Below are 16,785 nucleotides of genomic sequence, written 5' to 3'. Positions count from 1 at the left end.
GTGTCTAGTATGTGTGAAGAGGAAGAACCTCTTTCATTTGATGAGGCACAAAAATCAAAAAATTGGTTGGCTGCAATGCAAAGTGAATAAGATGCTATAATGAAGAATGGTGCATGGTCCTTGTGTGATTTGCCTATTGGTAAAAAAGCCATTGGATGTAAGTGGGTTTTTAAGTTGAAACGAAAGCCAGATGGCAGTGTTGATCGCTATAAAGCTAGACTTGTTGCAAAGGGTTATGCTAAAGAAAAGGGCATTGATTTTGATGAGACCTTTGCTCCCACTTGTCGTATGACTACCATTCATAGCATTTGTGCATTGGCAGCTCATGGTTGGAATGTACATCAGTTGGACATAAAGACTGCGTTCTTGAATGGAGATTTGCATGAGGAGGTGTATGTATCGCAGCCTCATGGTTTTGTTCAAAGAGGCCAGGAAAACAAAGTGTGCAGGTTGAAAAAGGCTTTATATGGTTTAAGCAAGCTCCACGAGCTTGGTATGAAAAGATACATGCATATTTGACTGCACATGGTTTTCAAAATAGTCCAACAGAAAGCACTTTGTATGCTAAACGTGTGGATGATGTACATCTAATCATTGCTCTCTATGTCGACGATTTCTGCTCACAGAACCAAATGAGAGTCATATTGCTGATTTTATGGCTGATTGGAATGCCTCTTTTGAGATGTCAGATTTGGGGCATTTGCAACATTATTTGGGGATACAATTTAAGCAATGTGATGGAGGTATTGCTTTGTGTCAGACAAAGTATATTGAGACATTGTTGCGGAGATTTGGCCTTGAAGACTACAAGCCTATTGCTACTCCAATGGAGACAGGTTTGAAGTTGAGTCTTCATGATGTTGAAGATCACTTTGATGTCACACTCTATCAGACAGCTCTTGGTTGCCCCATTTATGTATGCATTACGAGGCCGAACATTCAGTTTGTAGTCTCATAGGTGAGTAGATTTATGCATAGCCCAGGGTCTCAGCATTGGAAGGCAGTTAAATGTATCTTTCGCTACTTGAGTGGCACCATACATCTTCGGTTGTTTCATCCCAAGGGGGGATCATTGCCGCCAGATTTACATGCTTTTTCGGACTCAGATTGGGCTGGTTGCTATGACACAAGAGTGTCCACAATAGGTTTTTGTTTTATGCTCGGTAGCTCATGCATATCTTGGTTGAGCAAGAAGCAACCTACTGTGGCTACTTCTAGTTGTGAAGCTGAGTACAGGGCAGCTTTCACAGCTACGGTTGAGTGTGTGTGGCTCAGACGGCTTATGGCTGACTTGGGTGTTGGTTGCCATCTCTATCTACACTAACAGTCAAAGCACATTGGGGCAGTTGCGAGAAACCCAGTTTTTCATGCTCGCACAAAGCACATTGAGGTGCATTATCAATATGTCAAGGAGAGACTCTCAGCAGAAGAGATCAGCTTGGTCTATGTGCCAACACAAGACAACCTTGCCGCCGATCTTTTCACAAAGGTGCTTCCTCGTGAGAAGTTCGAAGCTTTCCGCAAAGCTTTGGGCTTGCTCCCCTTTGTAGACTGATCTACTTCGGGCATGGCACTTCCCTGTACATGAGTGCCAACTCTCGTTCACACCATCACTCCCAGGGGAGATTTGTTGCCATATATATAGGCAGTGATGTGTGTGAACACACTTAGGACCGCCAGGGCACTTTTTTCCCCTTTAGGAGGTTTTTTTCCCCCGGCTTGTATATACGCCCATCATTCTAGGGCTAACTTATCTTTTGTACATTGACACAATCTAATACATTGTGTGTTGTGTGCATTCTTGCTTCTTCTTCTCCAAGCTTTGTGTGCTTTGCTGCAACCCTAATTCCAATATTACCTGTTAATTTTTTATGAATAAAATGACTCCTTTTTCTTTATGGGCTTATGGGTTGTTTAAAAAATCAATTAAAAAACCCCTTTTGTAAATATATTTTTGTAAATTTACCTTAAATTTTTAAATTAAAATACCCCTTCATTTGAACTCATGTGGTATACTTACATATTTTTAGGTGAACCCCCTGAGTTTTGGATAAAGATAGTAATATTGATATGAAACCCCATCTTTTCATTCAGCTTCTATTAGATAGAGACATTGATAAAGCAACACACAAATAGATTTATTAAAAGATGGGATATATTCATGACCTTGACATTGTTTTTGTAATTATTTTCCTTCAAGAGTTTTCAAGTATCTGTAAATTTTTTTCAAACATGGCTTTAAGGATTCCAATGGATAGAGACATTGATAAAGCAACACACAAATAGATTTATTAAAAGATGGGATATATTCATGACCTTGACATTGTTTTTGTAATTATTTTCCTTTAAATTTTTTCCAAACATGGCTTTAAGGATTCCAATGGATGTTTTTTTTAAAAATCTGTCATCATTTTCTATATGTATGTCACATGTATAATCTAATTTGAATCTTCAACAACTCCCTAACCCTTTTTATCTCTCTCTCTCTCCCCCTCTCTCTCTCTCTCTCTCCACATACAAACACAACTAAGCCTTTAAATTTTTCATCAAAAATTTTTTTATCATTAAGTTCTAACTAATCCTAAGTGCCTTCAACAGTCTCCAGATTCTCGTGCAATTTGGTCGATAAGATCCAGCACATTTCTCCGTTGCAAGCAAACAGTGCCAGTAAGCCTTCTCACATAATCCACTTCTTTAGCACCATGAGTACTGAAAGCACTGGCAGGCTTTCCTAAGCAACAGTCCAGTATCGCTTTAAATTAACGTTGGTAGTGTGAACAATTCACACATGCGTGCCTTTCTTTCAACAATGTGCTGTGAAAGTAGTAGTGAGATGAATACTCTGAAAAGGTATACACTTTTAAGTTGTGAATGCTACATTTATACAACTTACAGAAAGAAGAAAAGTGAGCAGAGTTTGCCACTTGTGCAAGATGAACTATTTGTTCATAAAAAAATCGATAGGTTTAAAGATTAGTTTCAATGAGCTCATCTTTTTTAACATTTGGCAGAGGTTGAGATGCTCTAGTGGAATGTCAATTCCGTCACAACCTCAAGAGAGTCTTTGTCTCTTTGATTTGAGCACTGCTAGTAGCTTTAACCTTATTCCTTTGGCTTTATTATTATTATTAAGATCCATTTAATTTAATTTGGCAGGCTTTCCTAAGCAACAGTCCAGTATCGGTTTAAATTAACGCGTGATGTATGATCCTGACATTGAAATCGGTGATTGGTTAATAATATGCAGTCTGGAATAACTTGATTAAAATATTGAATATATTCAAACACGTGAGTTCAAAAGTGATTACGTTTGATTAATTCAATAAATCTCTAAAGTCGCACATAATCAAATGACGTTGCCTTCTTAATTAACCAATGAAAATTTCAACCATCAACTTGTGGACCACTTCACGTCGTCATCTCCTATACTTTTTTTTTTTAAAATGAGCTTTTCTTCCGTATCTCTTTCTTTTGTCAAGCATGGCCTTGTCGGCCTTCTTCTTCACCCAAGTTGTTGATAGACTATGAATAATTCACACACGCGTGCCTTTCTTTCAACAAGGTGCTTTGAAAGTAGAAGTGAGATGAATACTCTGACAAGGTATACAATATTAAGTTGTGAATTAGCGCTACATTACAACTTAAAGAAAGAAGAAAAGTGAGTAGAGTTTGCCACTTGTGCAAGATGAATTCGGTTCATCTCACTCGACTATTTGTTCATAAAAAATCAATAGGTTTAAAGATTAGTTTCAATGAACTCATCTTTTTTAACATTTGGCAAAGGCTCAGATGTTCTAGGGATCCTTAAAGAGTTAAAGGATCACAAGCTTTTCTAAGCAAGACCCCATGATATTCACACATTTGATGTGGCTAGTATATGGAGACCGTCGCAACCTCGATGAGACATCACAGCTCTCCAGTCTCTCAAAACTCCAAGAGCAAGTCAGACTCCTCTAGCCACATATATCCTTGGGAGGTCTTCTCAAGATATTCCCTTCCTTGGGGTCACTTCCAAGTTTTGATTCCATAAGACATTCCATTCAATTTCAAGTAGAGTCCCTTGTATACAACGCAGGTCGTCCATCTATTTCTCTTATTTGGGTCTTATCTTAGTATTGATAATCTCTAAGAGTCTTATGGTCATTCTTTATCGCACACTTATGCACCAAGAGTTAAGGTCTTCTTCTTCCTTTTGTAGCGTTCTTAAAATATCAACTTGACCAATCCCAACCCTAGCTTCTTGTCTTGGTTATATTCATTTTCTTCTTCTTAGTGGAATGTCAATTCCTCCACAACCTAAGGAGTTTTTTTGTCTCTTTGATTTGAGTCCTTGCCTTCCCTACCTTTGGCCTTATTCCTGGTTCTTATTCTAGGACTTTAAATTATTATTAAGATCCATTTAAATTAACCACATTATTGATCACATTAAATGCACATAAAATTTTCCTAAGTCATGATATAGCTTTGCACTTGATTAAAGACAATAAAGTGCTCCCAATATCCTCAATTTTATGTTCAATCATGATTTTGTCTCTAAAGATATGTTTATTAAAGGTCAATTTATTAAGGTCTCTACAAAGATTATCTAAAGAATTTAAATTAAACTAAGATGATATAAATGAAGTAGCCTCTAGAGATCTCGGCCCTACTTATGGGGACTAGTCACACCACCTTGTTGGAGTTCCGAGAGCTAGACCAACTAGAAAATGCACATACCATGTTTGAACGTGAATACAGGTTCCTCAAGTCTTACCATTCTACCTTAGGGATTACCCAGTAGCTCAGCTTAAGGTTGAGGTGGAGGCACTTAAGCTGAGTCAAAAGTTTCATAAGATTCAAGTTTCTCCATTCATCCCTAATTTTGAACACTTCATTTCTTGGCACAAAGCAATGTATGAGATCATTCTTGAACTCTTCCCATGACCACCAAGGGTCAGTACCAATTTCTCCCCATTTTTTGGTGGCAAGGAGCCAATTGAATGCATCACCTATGAGGAAGTGCAAGGTAATTTTTATCTAATGCTTACCCACCACTTGATTTGTTTCCAAGTATTCCTCTATATCACATATCCATTTGTGGAGAATTAATGACTTTCTTTGCCCTAAGTACTTCTCTCACAATTGTAGTTTGTATCTCCCAAAACCATCATCTGAATTTGCCCCACGCCTTTCATCTTGCTGATAGTGGTACCAATGATTTGACTGAGATTATCCCTCACAGTGAAGATTCTGAGCTTCTAGATTGGTTAGAAACTACCCATAGCTTAACTTGCAATATTGTGGAGATCACAAAGGGTATTTCTGAGAAGCCTGAGGAACACTTTGAGGTAGTTAGCCTGGGTGAACCAATCACGAACTGGCATAGGGCCAAGAGGACCTCCATTCCTTTTGATGACAAGATCCCAAGCCTCAAAGTTCTGCACTAGCTTCCCCTAAACCCCATCCCCCCTCTATAGTTCTTCCACTTCACACACCTCTAACTCTTCCACTTCATATACTTCAAATGCTCCAATCATACCACTTGTAGGAGTTGGAAGGATGACCATTGACCACTTTGGTGATTTTCCCATCTCCAATCGACCTACTCATGATCTAGTTGTGCTTTCCCAAGCAGCCACCTCTGGCACAACATCATAGCTCCCCTCTTGTTATTTATGATCATGTCATAGAATTCAATCTAGGCACGAAAGCAGATCCCAAACCCATCCTCTTAACTTCTTGGTTGTGGGATCCCCCCTCCCTACTCGATCAAGCCAAGACTTTCTTCCACTCTTATAGGGATGTCTTCAAATGGACATATAAAGATTTAGAGGGTGTTCAAGTAGACATAGGGGTTCACATCATCCCTATTATAGAAGGAAGGTAGGGATTACAATCTCAACCCTAAGTATTCAAAGGTTGTCAAATAGAGCTAGAAAAAATGAAAGCAAGTGTCTTTCCCCTATAGTCATCTCGCCCAAGAAGAAGACCAATAAGATGAGGGTCTATGTGGACTTCCAAGCACTTAACAAAGCCACAATCAAGGCAGCTTTCCAATCCCCTTCATGGATAGAGTCTTGGAAGATGTGGTTTGGCATGCACTCTACAACTTTATGGATGGCTATAGTCATGTGGTTGATGGACCGGACCAAAATTGCTTTTTTGTCACCCACCAGTGGGGTACCTAATCTACAATAGAACTGCTATAGCTTTATGGATGGCTACAGTCAAGTGGCTAATGGACTGAGCAAAAACGTTTTTTTGTCACCCACCACCCCAGTGGGATGCCTACATCTACAGCTTTATGGATGGCTATAGTCAAGTAGTCGATGGACCAAGCCAAACCTGTTTTTTTGTCACCCACCACCAGTGGGATGCCTACATCTACAGCTTTATGGATGGCTATAGTCAAGTAGCCGATGGACCAAGCCAAAACTGCTTTTTTGACACCCACTAGTGGGGTACCTACATCTACAACAAAATGTCATTTAGGCTCTGTAAAGTTCATGTCACCTTCCAGAGGATCGCACCAACATTTTTCAAGAATACTTGAGCACTTTCCTAGGAACATTTTTGCGTGACTTCTCCAACTTCATAGGTGCTCACCTTAAATCCAATCTAGAAGCTTTTGTTGAGCACTTGTCCCAACTAGCCCTGGTTTTCCTCAACTCTATCATCACTCTAAGTTGCACCTAATCCATTTAAGTGCCATTTTTTGGTTGTCCAAGGCACCCTCCTTGGCCATATTATCTTTCCAACAGGACTATTCCTAGATCCAGATAAAATTATGGCCATCCTTCACCTTCCTGCTCCACTCAATCCTAAGGGTTGTCAAGTTAGGATACACCAATTATCTCATCACCATTTCATTCACATGTATGCGGATATAGCTCTTCCCATCACACTCTTGGTCCATCCTTCCACCCCTTTCGAGTGGTCTACTAGTGAGTCTGAAGCCTTTACTTACCTTAAAGAATGCATGACTAAGCCCCCCATCCTAATCACCCCATACTGGTCTATAATCTTCCATGTGTACACAAAAACTAGCTCAATAGGTGGGAGTTGTACTCACCCAATCTAGCCAGGAATACTAAATGGACCACCCTATCTACTATGCAAACCGCCTTTGAATGTTGGTTGAACAAAACTATAGCACCATAGAGTGGGAAAGCTCTTGCCTATGCTTGCCAAAAGTTTTGGCATTACCTTCGTGGTGTGGCATCCACTTTGTAGCCATTTTCACCAACGAGTCAAAATAAGGAGAAGTATTTACCGTCACCGTGTTTTCTTTAGAATTTGGTACCGGTATCTTAATAGAAACTCTCGAAATCCTAGCAGTTCAGTTCTCACATAACCCAATTTGTAGTGTAATTTTCTCAACTGAAATTTTAAAAAAATTTGCTGGAATTCGGCATTGTCTTCAATTTTAAAGCATGAAATTTCTATGTTTTAGTTATAAATCCCAGAAATAATATGGTTTTTAGAGATTTTAAGGTCTAAATCCCCATTACGTTTTAGTATTGCCTTCGGTCTGGTTTTAGTATTGCTTTTAATTTTAAGGGTTGAAAAAACCTTTTTTTGGGAGCACTGTGACGGGGTTAATTTGAAGACAAGCACAAATTATAATTGTCTGTTTCCAAATTGAGCCGTGCAAAATACACTAAAGGAAGGCTTTTCGTTTTTACACTTCACGACAATCAAAAACTGTGTGCCGTGTGGATGTGGCGGCTGGAAAAAGTCTTCAAAAAAGAGTTTGAGTTTGGCACGCAAGGGTGAAATACCAACGCGCGTTTTATCTTGACAAGAGGCGCACGTGCTATGTGGGACTTGATTAAGTCCACAAGTACATCTCCCCAACAACAACTTTCTATAATGATGCTACAATTTGATGACCCATTCAATGTTGCAGCCCATATCTTTACATTTTAATAATCAATCAACCCTTAACCTTAACAATGTTAACAAACCTTAACCTCTGAATGTCTTATAATAATTAACTTATAAAATTCTAACGTCTTTTTTCCTAATTAATTAATTAATGTGAAAGAAAATTCAGCACCCATTCTTTATTAATTTATTGGAGTCTGGACGGTGAGACATTTGGAAAAAGGAGACAAGGAAACGAAAGGCGCATATTAATATTAATATTTAATTAACCAAACTCGAGGAATCGTGCAAGAAATGGACACTAATTGAATGCTCTATCTGAAAAAAAAAACACACTGTAAATTGCACCTCCGATTACTAGCCCACTACCAATTAGTAGCCTACTACGAGCAATCAACACCTCGTGTGAATATTATGCAGTCTGTCTTAGGAAAGCTTGCCAGTGCTCTCACTGGTGCTAATGACGGGGATTACGAGAAGGTTAAGGTGGTGTTTAAGGCCACTGTTTTCTTACAGAGGAGAAATGTGCTCGATCTCAACGACCAAATTGCACGCGTGGGTGATAACATCTGGGATGTAGCAGGCGAGAATGTGGAGTTGGAGCTTGTGAGTGTGGAGACTGATGAAGGTAATTAGGAGTAGTTATCTTGAGATTAAGGAGGGTATTAATCTACATACGAGATGTTCTTTTTCAATTAGCGTTAGTAATCAGCTGCAGAGACTGCGTGAGATTGTTAATGAGGCTTCTGTTGTGGATATGGGCGTGCAGAGACTGGGTTTGGGAAAAGGAGTGGCAAAGCGGCGTTGGAGGGATGGCTGTCCGAGCCCAACAGCGTGGCCGCTGATGAAGGGGAGCTTTACACGGTCACCTTCGAGGTGGACAGGGACTTTGGCATCCCGGGCGCCGTCCTAGTGGAGAACCACCACCCCAACTGGTTCTTCCTCAAGCACATCACCCTTGACCTGCCTGCCCACATGCCTCCTCCACAACAACTCCACTTCCAATGCAACTCATGGGTCTACAACAACCGCCATTATAACGGTCCTCGCATCTTCTTCACCAATCAGGTCTGTGTCTTTCCAATTGTGCTTGATTTTTGCACCAAATTAATCTTTAAGAAGACCCTTGCATTAACCTATCCACCTTAGTGGTTGATTTCCATTGCAATTGGTTTTCCAAGCAATTCGTTGAATTTTAAAACTCTCTCTCTCTCTTTTCATTTTTATAATTCTCTTCGAATTAAGAGCTCTCCACATAGAGATAAAGAGGTCCAAAGGTATTTATATAAAAAGAAGTTGCTACAAATTTTATAAAATTTAGCATACATAGATAAGAATACAGACATAGAAAAGAATTTGTATACATAGATAAGAATGATACGTCACTTACCTCGGCATGGGTAACCCAATTCCTTTGTTTCTTTGCATGCCATTGCTTGAGCATATGCTTAAATTCTAGTGACTATGAGTCGTGATAATAGTATGCTTCTCTTTTCTCTTGAGACAATATCAACTAGTGTTATATTGCTCAAGGGGTTTCGATGTTTTGGCATCCATGAGAGTTAAATTAACCTCATCTACAAAGAACATGATAGCAAGACCCCAAATTCAATGTTGGCCATTGACCTCAACAATCTAAGTGTTTTTTGCTTGACGAATCCTCTATTAAACAAGTGTGTCTACATGTGCTTTGGAAATCTCCAGTTATATGATATAAATTCTTTTTATAGGTATATCTCCCAACCGAGACTCCACCAGGGCTTGTGGACCTTCGATACTTGGAGCTCAAGCAACTACGAGGCGATGGCGAGGGGGAGAGAAAGACCGCTGACAGGGTGTATGACTTTGACGTGTACAATGACCTTGGCAACCCAGATAAAGATGAGGTGCTCTATTCTAGACCAATTCTAGGAGGCTCTGCAAAATATCCCTACCCTAGGAGGTGTCGAACGGGCCGAGCAAGAACCAAAACAGGCAAGCTATTCACATATCAATTCCTAATTCAAGTGAATGTTTCATATGTTCCACACTATAATCCAAACCACCCGATGTATAAATTTAAGCTCAATTCTTGTATACTTTCATCTAATCACTAATGATTGGGTGTTTCTCTCCTCATTTATGTAGTTTGAGTTTATGTTCACCTTCACAGATTTACAAATGAGTTTCCAATTAGTTGTTCAATGTCAAGTCTCCAAACCACCCAATCTATAATTTTAGTTAACTCCATTTAAACCCATCACTATTGTTTAGGTGTTTATCTCCTCATGTTCGTAGTCAGAAATCATGTTCACCTTCAAAGTTTTACAAATTAGTTGTTCGTGTAATGGCCTAGCCATATTTTATAATAAAAGGATCAAGTTGAACATGCCATGTGATGATGACAATGACGATGGTGCTAATGAAGCTAATGATGACAATGATAATGTTACGCAGATCCAGCATCCGAAAGCCCAGTTGGGCTACTAGACAGTGTGTATGTGCCAAGAGATGAGATGTTTGGACACATCAAGAGATCGGATTTCTTGGGGTCCACTATAAAGTCATTTGCACATGAGGTGATGCCGATCATAGAGAGGGTTTTTGAAGGTAGCAAGGACTTTCAAAACATACATGAAATCAAGGACCTCTACTCCAAGGGTGTGAACCTCACCACTAAAGATATCACCCCCCTTAGCAATGAACAAAAGTTTGCAGAGTTTAAAGACCCCTTTGAAATCATCAGGGAGCTCACAAATGTTGACAATGGAGACCCCAGCATCATAAAGTTTCCTACACCCCACATCATTCAAGGTAAGATCCAACTCCCCCACCTTGGATCTCTATTTGTCTCATAATGTTTCCCAACAATCATGGTCTAATTAGTACACACTTTTTTGCTATAGATCATAATTTTTTAATTTTCTTACACTTGGCCCCTCGTGTTGAATACTCATTAATATCTACCCTGAATCATTCAAGATAATAACATCATTTAAATCCACCTCGTGTTGAATACTCATTAATATCTACCCTGAATCATTCAAGATAATAACATCATTTAAATCCACCTTTTTGCTTTTACCATGCCTAATTGATGTGTATACTCTTTGCATCATTTTAACTTAGTAGCTAGCATTTTCCACATTTACAATGCATGGATTCATTATTTACCCTGGATCATTTAATGTTAGCACATCATTTTTCAAGCCTCCTCTCTTATGGCTTGCCTTCTTTGAAACTTAGTAGCTACCACTTTTATGATGCATAGAATTCTTCTTATTCAATACAATCTCTTTGTTTCATTAGTGATAAACTTTTGCACGTGGCATATGATTCCGTGTGTTGAACTGCAAACTCTTTTATTGATATTTTTGATAAACTTAAAGTTCATTATGTTGGTGGTCAAAGGGCTCTTTACCTTACAAATCCTATAGGTTTTTGACCCCCCAAAAAAAACATTTTGGTTTTTAAGTCATTAACAAAATACTTTGGCAAGTCTCAAGGAGGTCTCAAGGTGCTTCTAACAATTAGAATCCCATTGCTATGGCCGAAACATAAGACCAAAGGCTTCAAGTGAAAAAGATCAATAAAACCTAATGAAATTAGACACCCTAAAGCATCCAAGTTTACCACATTAACCACATCTCTCTCTCTCTCTCTCTCTCTCTCTCTCTCTCTCTCTAATGCGTGTGCATGTGTACATGTTCTAGTACACACACACACACACATTTTGCCCTGTTAATGTGTTTATGTAACAGTTATAATCCCTCCTCCTCATCATCAATCTTAAATCATCCAAAATTAAGCACAACAATCCCTACCCCTCCCTCTTATATCCATTGTGTTTTATTTTTATGTTTTTTGGATTATAGGCAATAGTATTAACAAGGTACTCTCTTTTTTTGCATTTCCACACTATTTTGTTCTCTTCCATGGTCCACATCCAAGTTTTTTGACTGATCACAACATTTTACTCAGATCTTCTAGTTCTTGAATCCTAATATTAAATTTTAAAAGAGTGAAAATGATATATCCTTATGTTTTTTACGTTTTCTAAATTACTAATTGATAATATTTTGTTGAATGTTGATGTAGAAAATGAGATAGCATGGTTAGAAGATGACGAATTTGCAAGGCAAATGTTAGCTGGCTTGAATCCAATGGTCATTGAGAGAATTACGGTAAAGCTTTTTTTAAGAACATGAAGAGGTTTTTATTTGAACGAAATTAAATATTTATGTTACTTTCCTTTGCATTATTTACAAATTTTCTTGCAGGAATTTCCACTTGTGAGCACACTCGATCATAATGTCTATGGATCAAGAACGTCCTCAATTACATCACATCATTTAGAGAGAAACTTAGAGGGTCTCACTGTCAAAGAGGTTCCCTTCTTGGCTCTCACTCATAACTTTATTATAAAAATATTTTATCCATTAAAAAAAGGATTACTGACAACTTGAATTTTTTTAATTTGAAAAATCACTTACTTTATATATTTTTTCCCATCAAACAAAGTATGCTCATGTATTGGATCTACCATGATGTCTTTTAACCTTACATTCTTATTCTTAATAAAGCTAGTTATTAACCTTACATTCTTATTTTAAAGCAAGACTAGAATTGTATGAGTACAAAACTTACATTGTTGATTTGCCATAAATAGGCCATCAAGCAAAACAGACTCTACATTTTGGACTATCATGATGTCTTTTTACCTTACTTAGAGAAGATCAATGCCTTAGAGGGAAAGGCTTACGCATCTCGAACTATCCTTTTCTTAAGGAAACAAGGGGTACTTAAGGTGGTTGCCATAGAGCTAAGCCTACCGCCAAGTGCCATGAAGGAAGGCTTGAAAATGAGTAGAGTTTTCACACCACCCACAAATTCAAATGAAAAGGACTCAGTGTGGCAGCTTGCCAAGACACATGTATCTATTAATGATGCAAGTTACCATCAACTAATTAGCCATTGGTAACAGTTGTTCCTTTAATTGGTTTTCTTTTTGTAATTGTTTACTCCAATACAAGCTTAAACATAGAAAACAAAGCCAAACTTGAAATATTAACATTATGATTCTTACATCTTGCAGGCTTCGAACCCATGCTTCCATAGAGCCTTTCATAATTTCCACTCATAGACACTTAAGTGCTATGCATCCACTTCATGTTTTATTGGTGCCACATTTTAAGAACACAATGAACATAAATGCGATTGCTAGGACTACATTGATCAATGCTTACACTGGACAACTTCTCGTTGGTGGGGTGATTGAGAGGACCTTTTTTCCGAGTAGATATTCAATGGAGTTGAGCTCTGTAGCATATAAAAGTTGGCGTTTTGATGAGCAAAGTCTACCGACTGACTTGTTTAAGAGGTAAGTATTGTAGGATATGATGGTCTTGGCTTCTCTAAGTTAGTTATTTTTGGTGTTTACTTCAACATGCATGCTTTACGAAAACACACATGATGTCATGGCATCCCCCATGCATGCATTTATGCTTCACATTCGTGCATGTAAAGGAGTCGTGTGATTATTCAAATAATCATGGGGGATAGATGATGATTTAATAGAATAATGATGATGTTGATGATGAGCATGTGCCATCATTCTACATGTTGATGATGAGCATGTGCCATCATTCTACATGTGATATGGAGGGTGCAAGGCTTCTCTATCTTAGCTATATTGCATTGTTTGCATTAACAATAATGCACTTTTCTTGGAAAATTCACATGTCTCTTGTTACATACTATAATGCCATGTCACATGCATCTTCTTATCATATGCATATGTGTGCAGAAGTCATGATGATGTTGCTGAGTTTTTTTAAGTGTTCTAGATGTAGTTGTCTTTATTTTTGCATTGTTAGCATATGAATGCACGAGGAGCACATGCACATTAGCGGAACATGAAAACATGTCGCATGCATCGATTCATCACAGTCAAATCTTGACATGATGATGTTCCTTAGGTCTTTAAGTGTGCCATTACCTAACGAGAGGGAGAGATGACATTATGTGCATGTAATTGTATGATCACTTCTAACAAGTCTCATCTTTATGCAGGGGGATGGCAGTGAAGGATCCAACAGCAAAATATGGACTAAGGCTCCTGATAGAAGACTATCCGTTTGCAGTGGATGGTCTTGAGATATGGTGGGCGATAAAGGAGTGGGTGAAGGAGTACATTGAAATTTTCTACAAGGATGGGGTAACGGTGGAGGGGGATGTGGAGCTACAGAGGTGGTGGAAGGAGGTGAAGGAAGTGGGGCATGGGGACAAGAAGGAAGGGTGGGTGGATTTAAAGGGGGCAGATGAGCTAGAAGAGGTGGTGACAACAATTATATGGGTAGCATCAGCACATCATGCAGCGGTGGATTTTGGGCAATATGCATATGCAGGGTTCATGCCCAACAAGCCAACGATGGGAAGGAAGCTGATACCAGAGGAGGACGACCATCACAGCGAGGACTCGCATCTCCTTCGCTCCAATCCCACATCTTTCTACTTGCAAGCTATCTCCACACAGTCGCAAGCCATCATAGTTATGGCCATCTTGGAGATCCTGTCCACCCATGCTTCTGATGAGGAGTACCTTGGCCAACGTACCGACTCTCCCTTTTGGACCTCCAACCCCCGAGTTCTGGAAGCCTTCCATAGGTTTGCCTCTCGCCTCGCTCAAGTCGAGGAAGCCATCTCCTCTCGCAACTCCGACCCTTCCCTTCCCAACCGACGTGGTGCAGTTAACGTCCCCTACACGCTTCTGTCTCCCTCCTCCACCGAGGGATTGACCGGCCGTGGTATTCCCAACAGCACCTCCATTTGAAATGTGCTATCCTGCATCTAAGAATAAATCTACTTACCCCATGCCATCCCAATACTTCCTCTAATTATAAATCTGCTTACCCCAATGCCAATATGAAAATAAATCTACTTACCCCACCATGCAAATACCCTCTCTAATTATACAAGCCAGTCGGTACTTTCTATAACCATACAAACAAGAATATACCCTTTGCACATGATGCAACCGTACTAAATGCAAAAAGAAAAATATATTTATAATTTTTCTTGCTCTCCTAAAAGAAAAAGCTTCTCAATTTCTAACCGTACATCTCTTATTAGTGGGATTGGTTGCATTTTCAATCCATTCCTATCTTGGGTGCATACAGTAGGACTGTCCACTTTGCAAATGGAAAATTAAGTAGTGATAATTGCAAAAAAAAATATACGCTACTAAAATGCAAAATTCAAATATATTGATGTTTTTTCTTGTGTTTGTAAAAGAAAAAGCTTTTGAATTTCTAAGGGTGTTTATAGAGTGCCCCCCTTTTATTGGATGGGAGAGCAGAATGGACAAGGAGACTCCATGTCCATGAGAATATCTCCCCCCCCCTTTTTAGGCTTTCCCCTTCTTGCACTCAGTGTTGTGTAAGGCACGTAACTGTATATGCAATCGCATGCATTCATCTAACATGGAGTGTACACATTAAACCTCCATGCACAATTAAGATTTCATGGCCTTCCTATGTGTCTAGTAATTAGTAGGGCACAAAGCAGACACTTATACAAATCTAGATATGGATTTGCACTAACCAAACCCTTTAAATATCGAGCTCACCAAACCACCATGTGCTTCAACTTACAAGTCAGCATCATGCAAGCAAACATGCTTTTCTTGTATTTTACCTAAGGGGAAACCAAATGTGCTTTGCTTTGGCCTACATTTTTGGTTACACAAAATAATCAACATAAGTATTGTTATGTGGACCGCACACCGCAAGGCCGCACACTGCAAGTCTGGATCGCAAGTGTAATGCCGCACTGCATACCTTAAATGAATAGTCATTACGGGATCTCAAGCAGTGTAAACAGGAGGTCGTGCCTGTCTGAATCCTACAACCATGTAACTAATTTAAAGGCTATATGCCTGTGTTTTTTGGGGGGCAATCAATGAATCAATCAATCAACATTTCATGTGATAATCTAGCAGTCTGCGTTAGTGAAGCATTAATCATGTCGCAATGTGTATAATCAGTTCAATATTCATTCATCAATATAAACTACCTTTTTAATTAATGTTGTATGCTAAGAGGGTAATCATTCTCGTATTACTATATTAGTGTTTAAGTACATAATACACTTGGTGACCACAATGTTCTCTTGCTGATGCGGTTGCATGCGCACGCGTTCATAGGGACCTCCTGATTTGGTGGTTCCTACTACTGGGTGATCGCGCGATGTCATTCGTCGAAGGATGATGGGGGCGATGATGTGGTGGATGATTCTCGTTCTTTTTCTTTGCAGTTGCTGGGGTGGGATGCAACTCCCAATGTCAATCCTTGATAGCGCAGCCGTTCCTGCCCCCCTCCCCGTGTTCTGCGGCGGCGGCGGGCGGAGAGGCGATTGCTAACTCCCCCCCAAGTTCACCAACTGTGGTAGTTCGGTAGCTGTTTCTAGGGACCGGCACAGCCACCAGTGGTAGTTCCCCCAGCACAGCAGATGGGCTAGTGGCATGGACAGATTAAGTATGTAAAGTTTCGTGGGAAATCTTTTGAGGATCCGGATGCTCACATCTAGTAGTTTGAGAAGACATACAATCTCAATGTGCCACCCCCACTGGATCAATTATGTATGGAATCCGTGTTTGAGTCCACTTTGAGTGGGAAGGCTTCTCGATGGTTGGCGGAATACCCCATGGATCATTTTCAGAATTTTGATGCGGTGAGGATGGCGTTATACAATTCTTTCGCGTAGAAAAGACCGTCACCTAGATTTTGGAAAATCTGCGTGTGCTGGGCAAGCGCATAGTGGAGGATTATGCAGCTCGATTTTAGGTCATGTTGTAGCGGGTCCCTCAAAACCAACATCCAGCACAGAAGGTGCTCAATGACTATTTTCTCAAGGGCTTGTCTAAGGATCTCCATATACCCT

The 16,785-nt window shown here is 39.5% G+C and overlaps 1 protein-coding gene across 1 annotated transcript; it reads left to right on the top strand.

Annotated features, from left to right (window-relative positions):
- The first annotated feature begins 8,143 nt into the window (after nucleotides 1–8,143).
- On the top strand, nucleotides 8,144–14,942 carry LOC147620437 (putative linoleate 9S-lipoxygenase 5). The gene is made up of 9 exons (XM_086824654.1): nucleotides 8,144–8,494; nucleotides 8,636–8,934; nucleotides 9,597–9,840; nucleotides 10,303–10,659; nucleotides 11,944–12,029; nucleotides 12,126–12,233; nucleotides 12,515–12,822; nucleotides 12,941–13,225; nucleotides 13,918–14,942. The coding sequence occupies exons 1-9, from the start codon at nucleotides 8,176–8,178 to the stop codon at nucleotides 14,675–14,677; spliced, it is 2,766 nt and encodes a 921-aa protein (XP_086680780.1). The 5' UTR covers nucleotides 8,144–8,175; the 3' UTR covers nucleotides 14,678–14,942.
- Nucleotides 14,943–16,785: the final 1,843 nt, after the last annotated feature.

This window comes from Cibotium barometz, chromosome 31, assembly GCF_041138505.1.
Source record: "Cibotium barometz isolate CiBa-2024 chromosome 31, ASM4113850v1, whole genome shotgun sequence".
NCBI lineage: Eukaryota > Viridiplantae > Streptophyta > Polypodiopsida > Cyatheales > Cibotiaceae > Cibotium > Cibotium barometz.
This window is presented reverse-complemented; position numbering and strand designations above follow the sequence as displayed.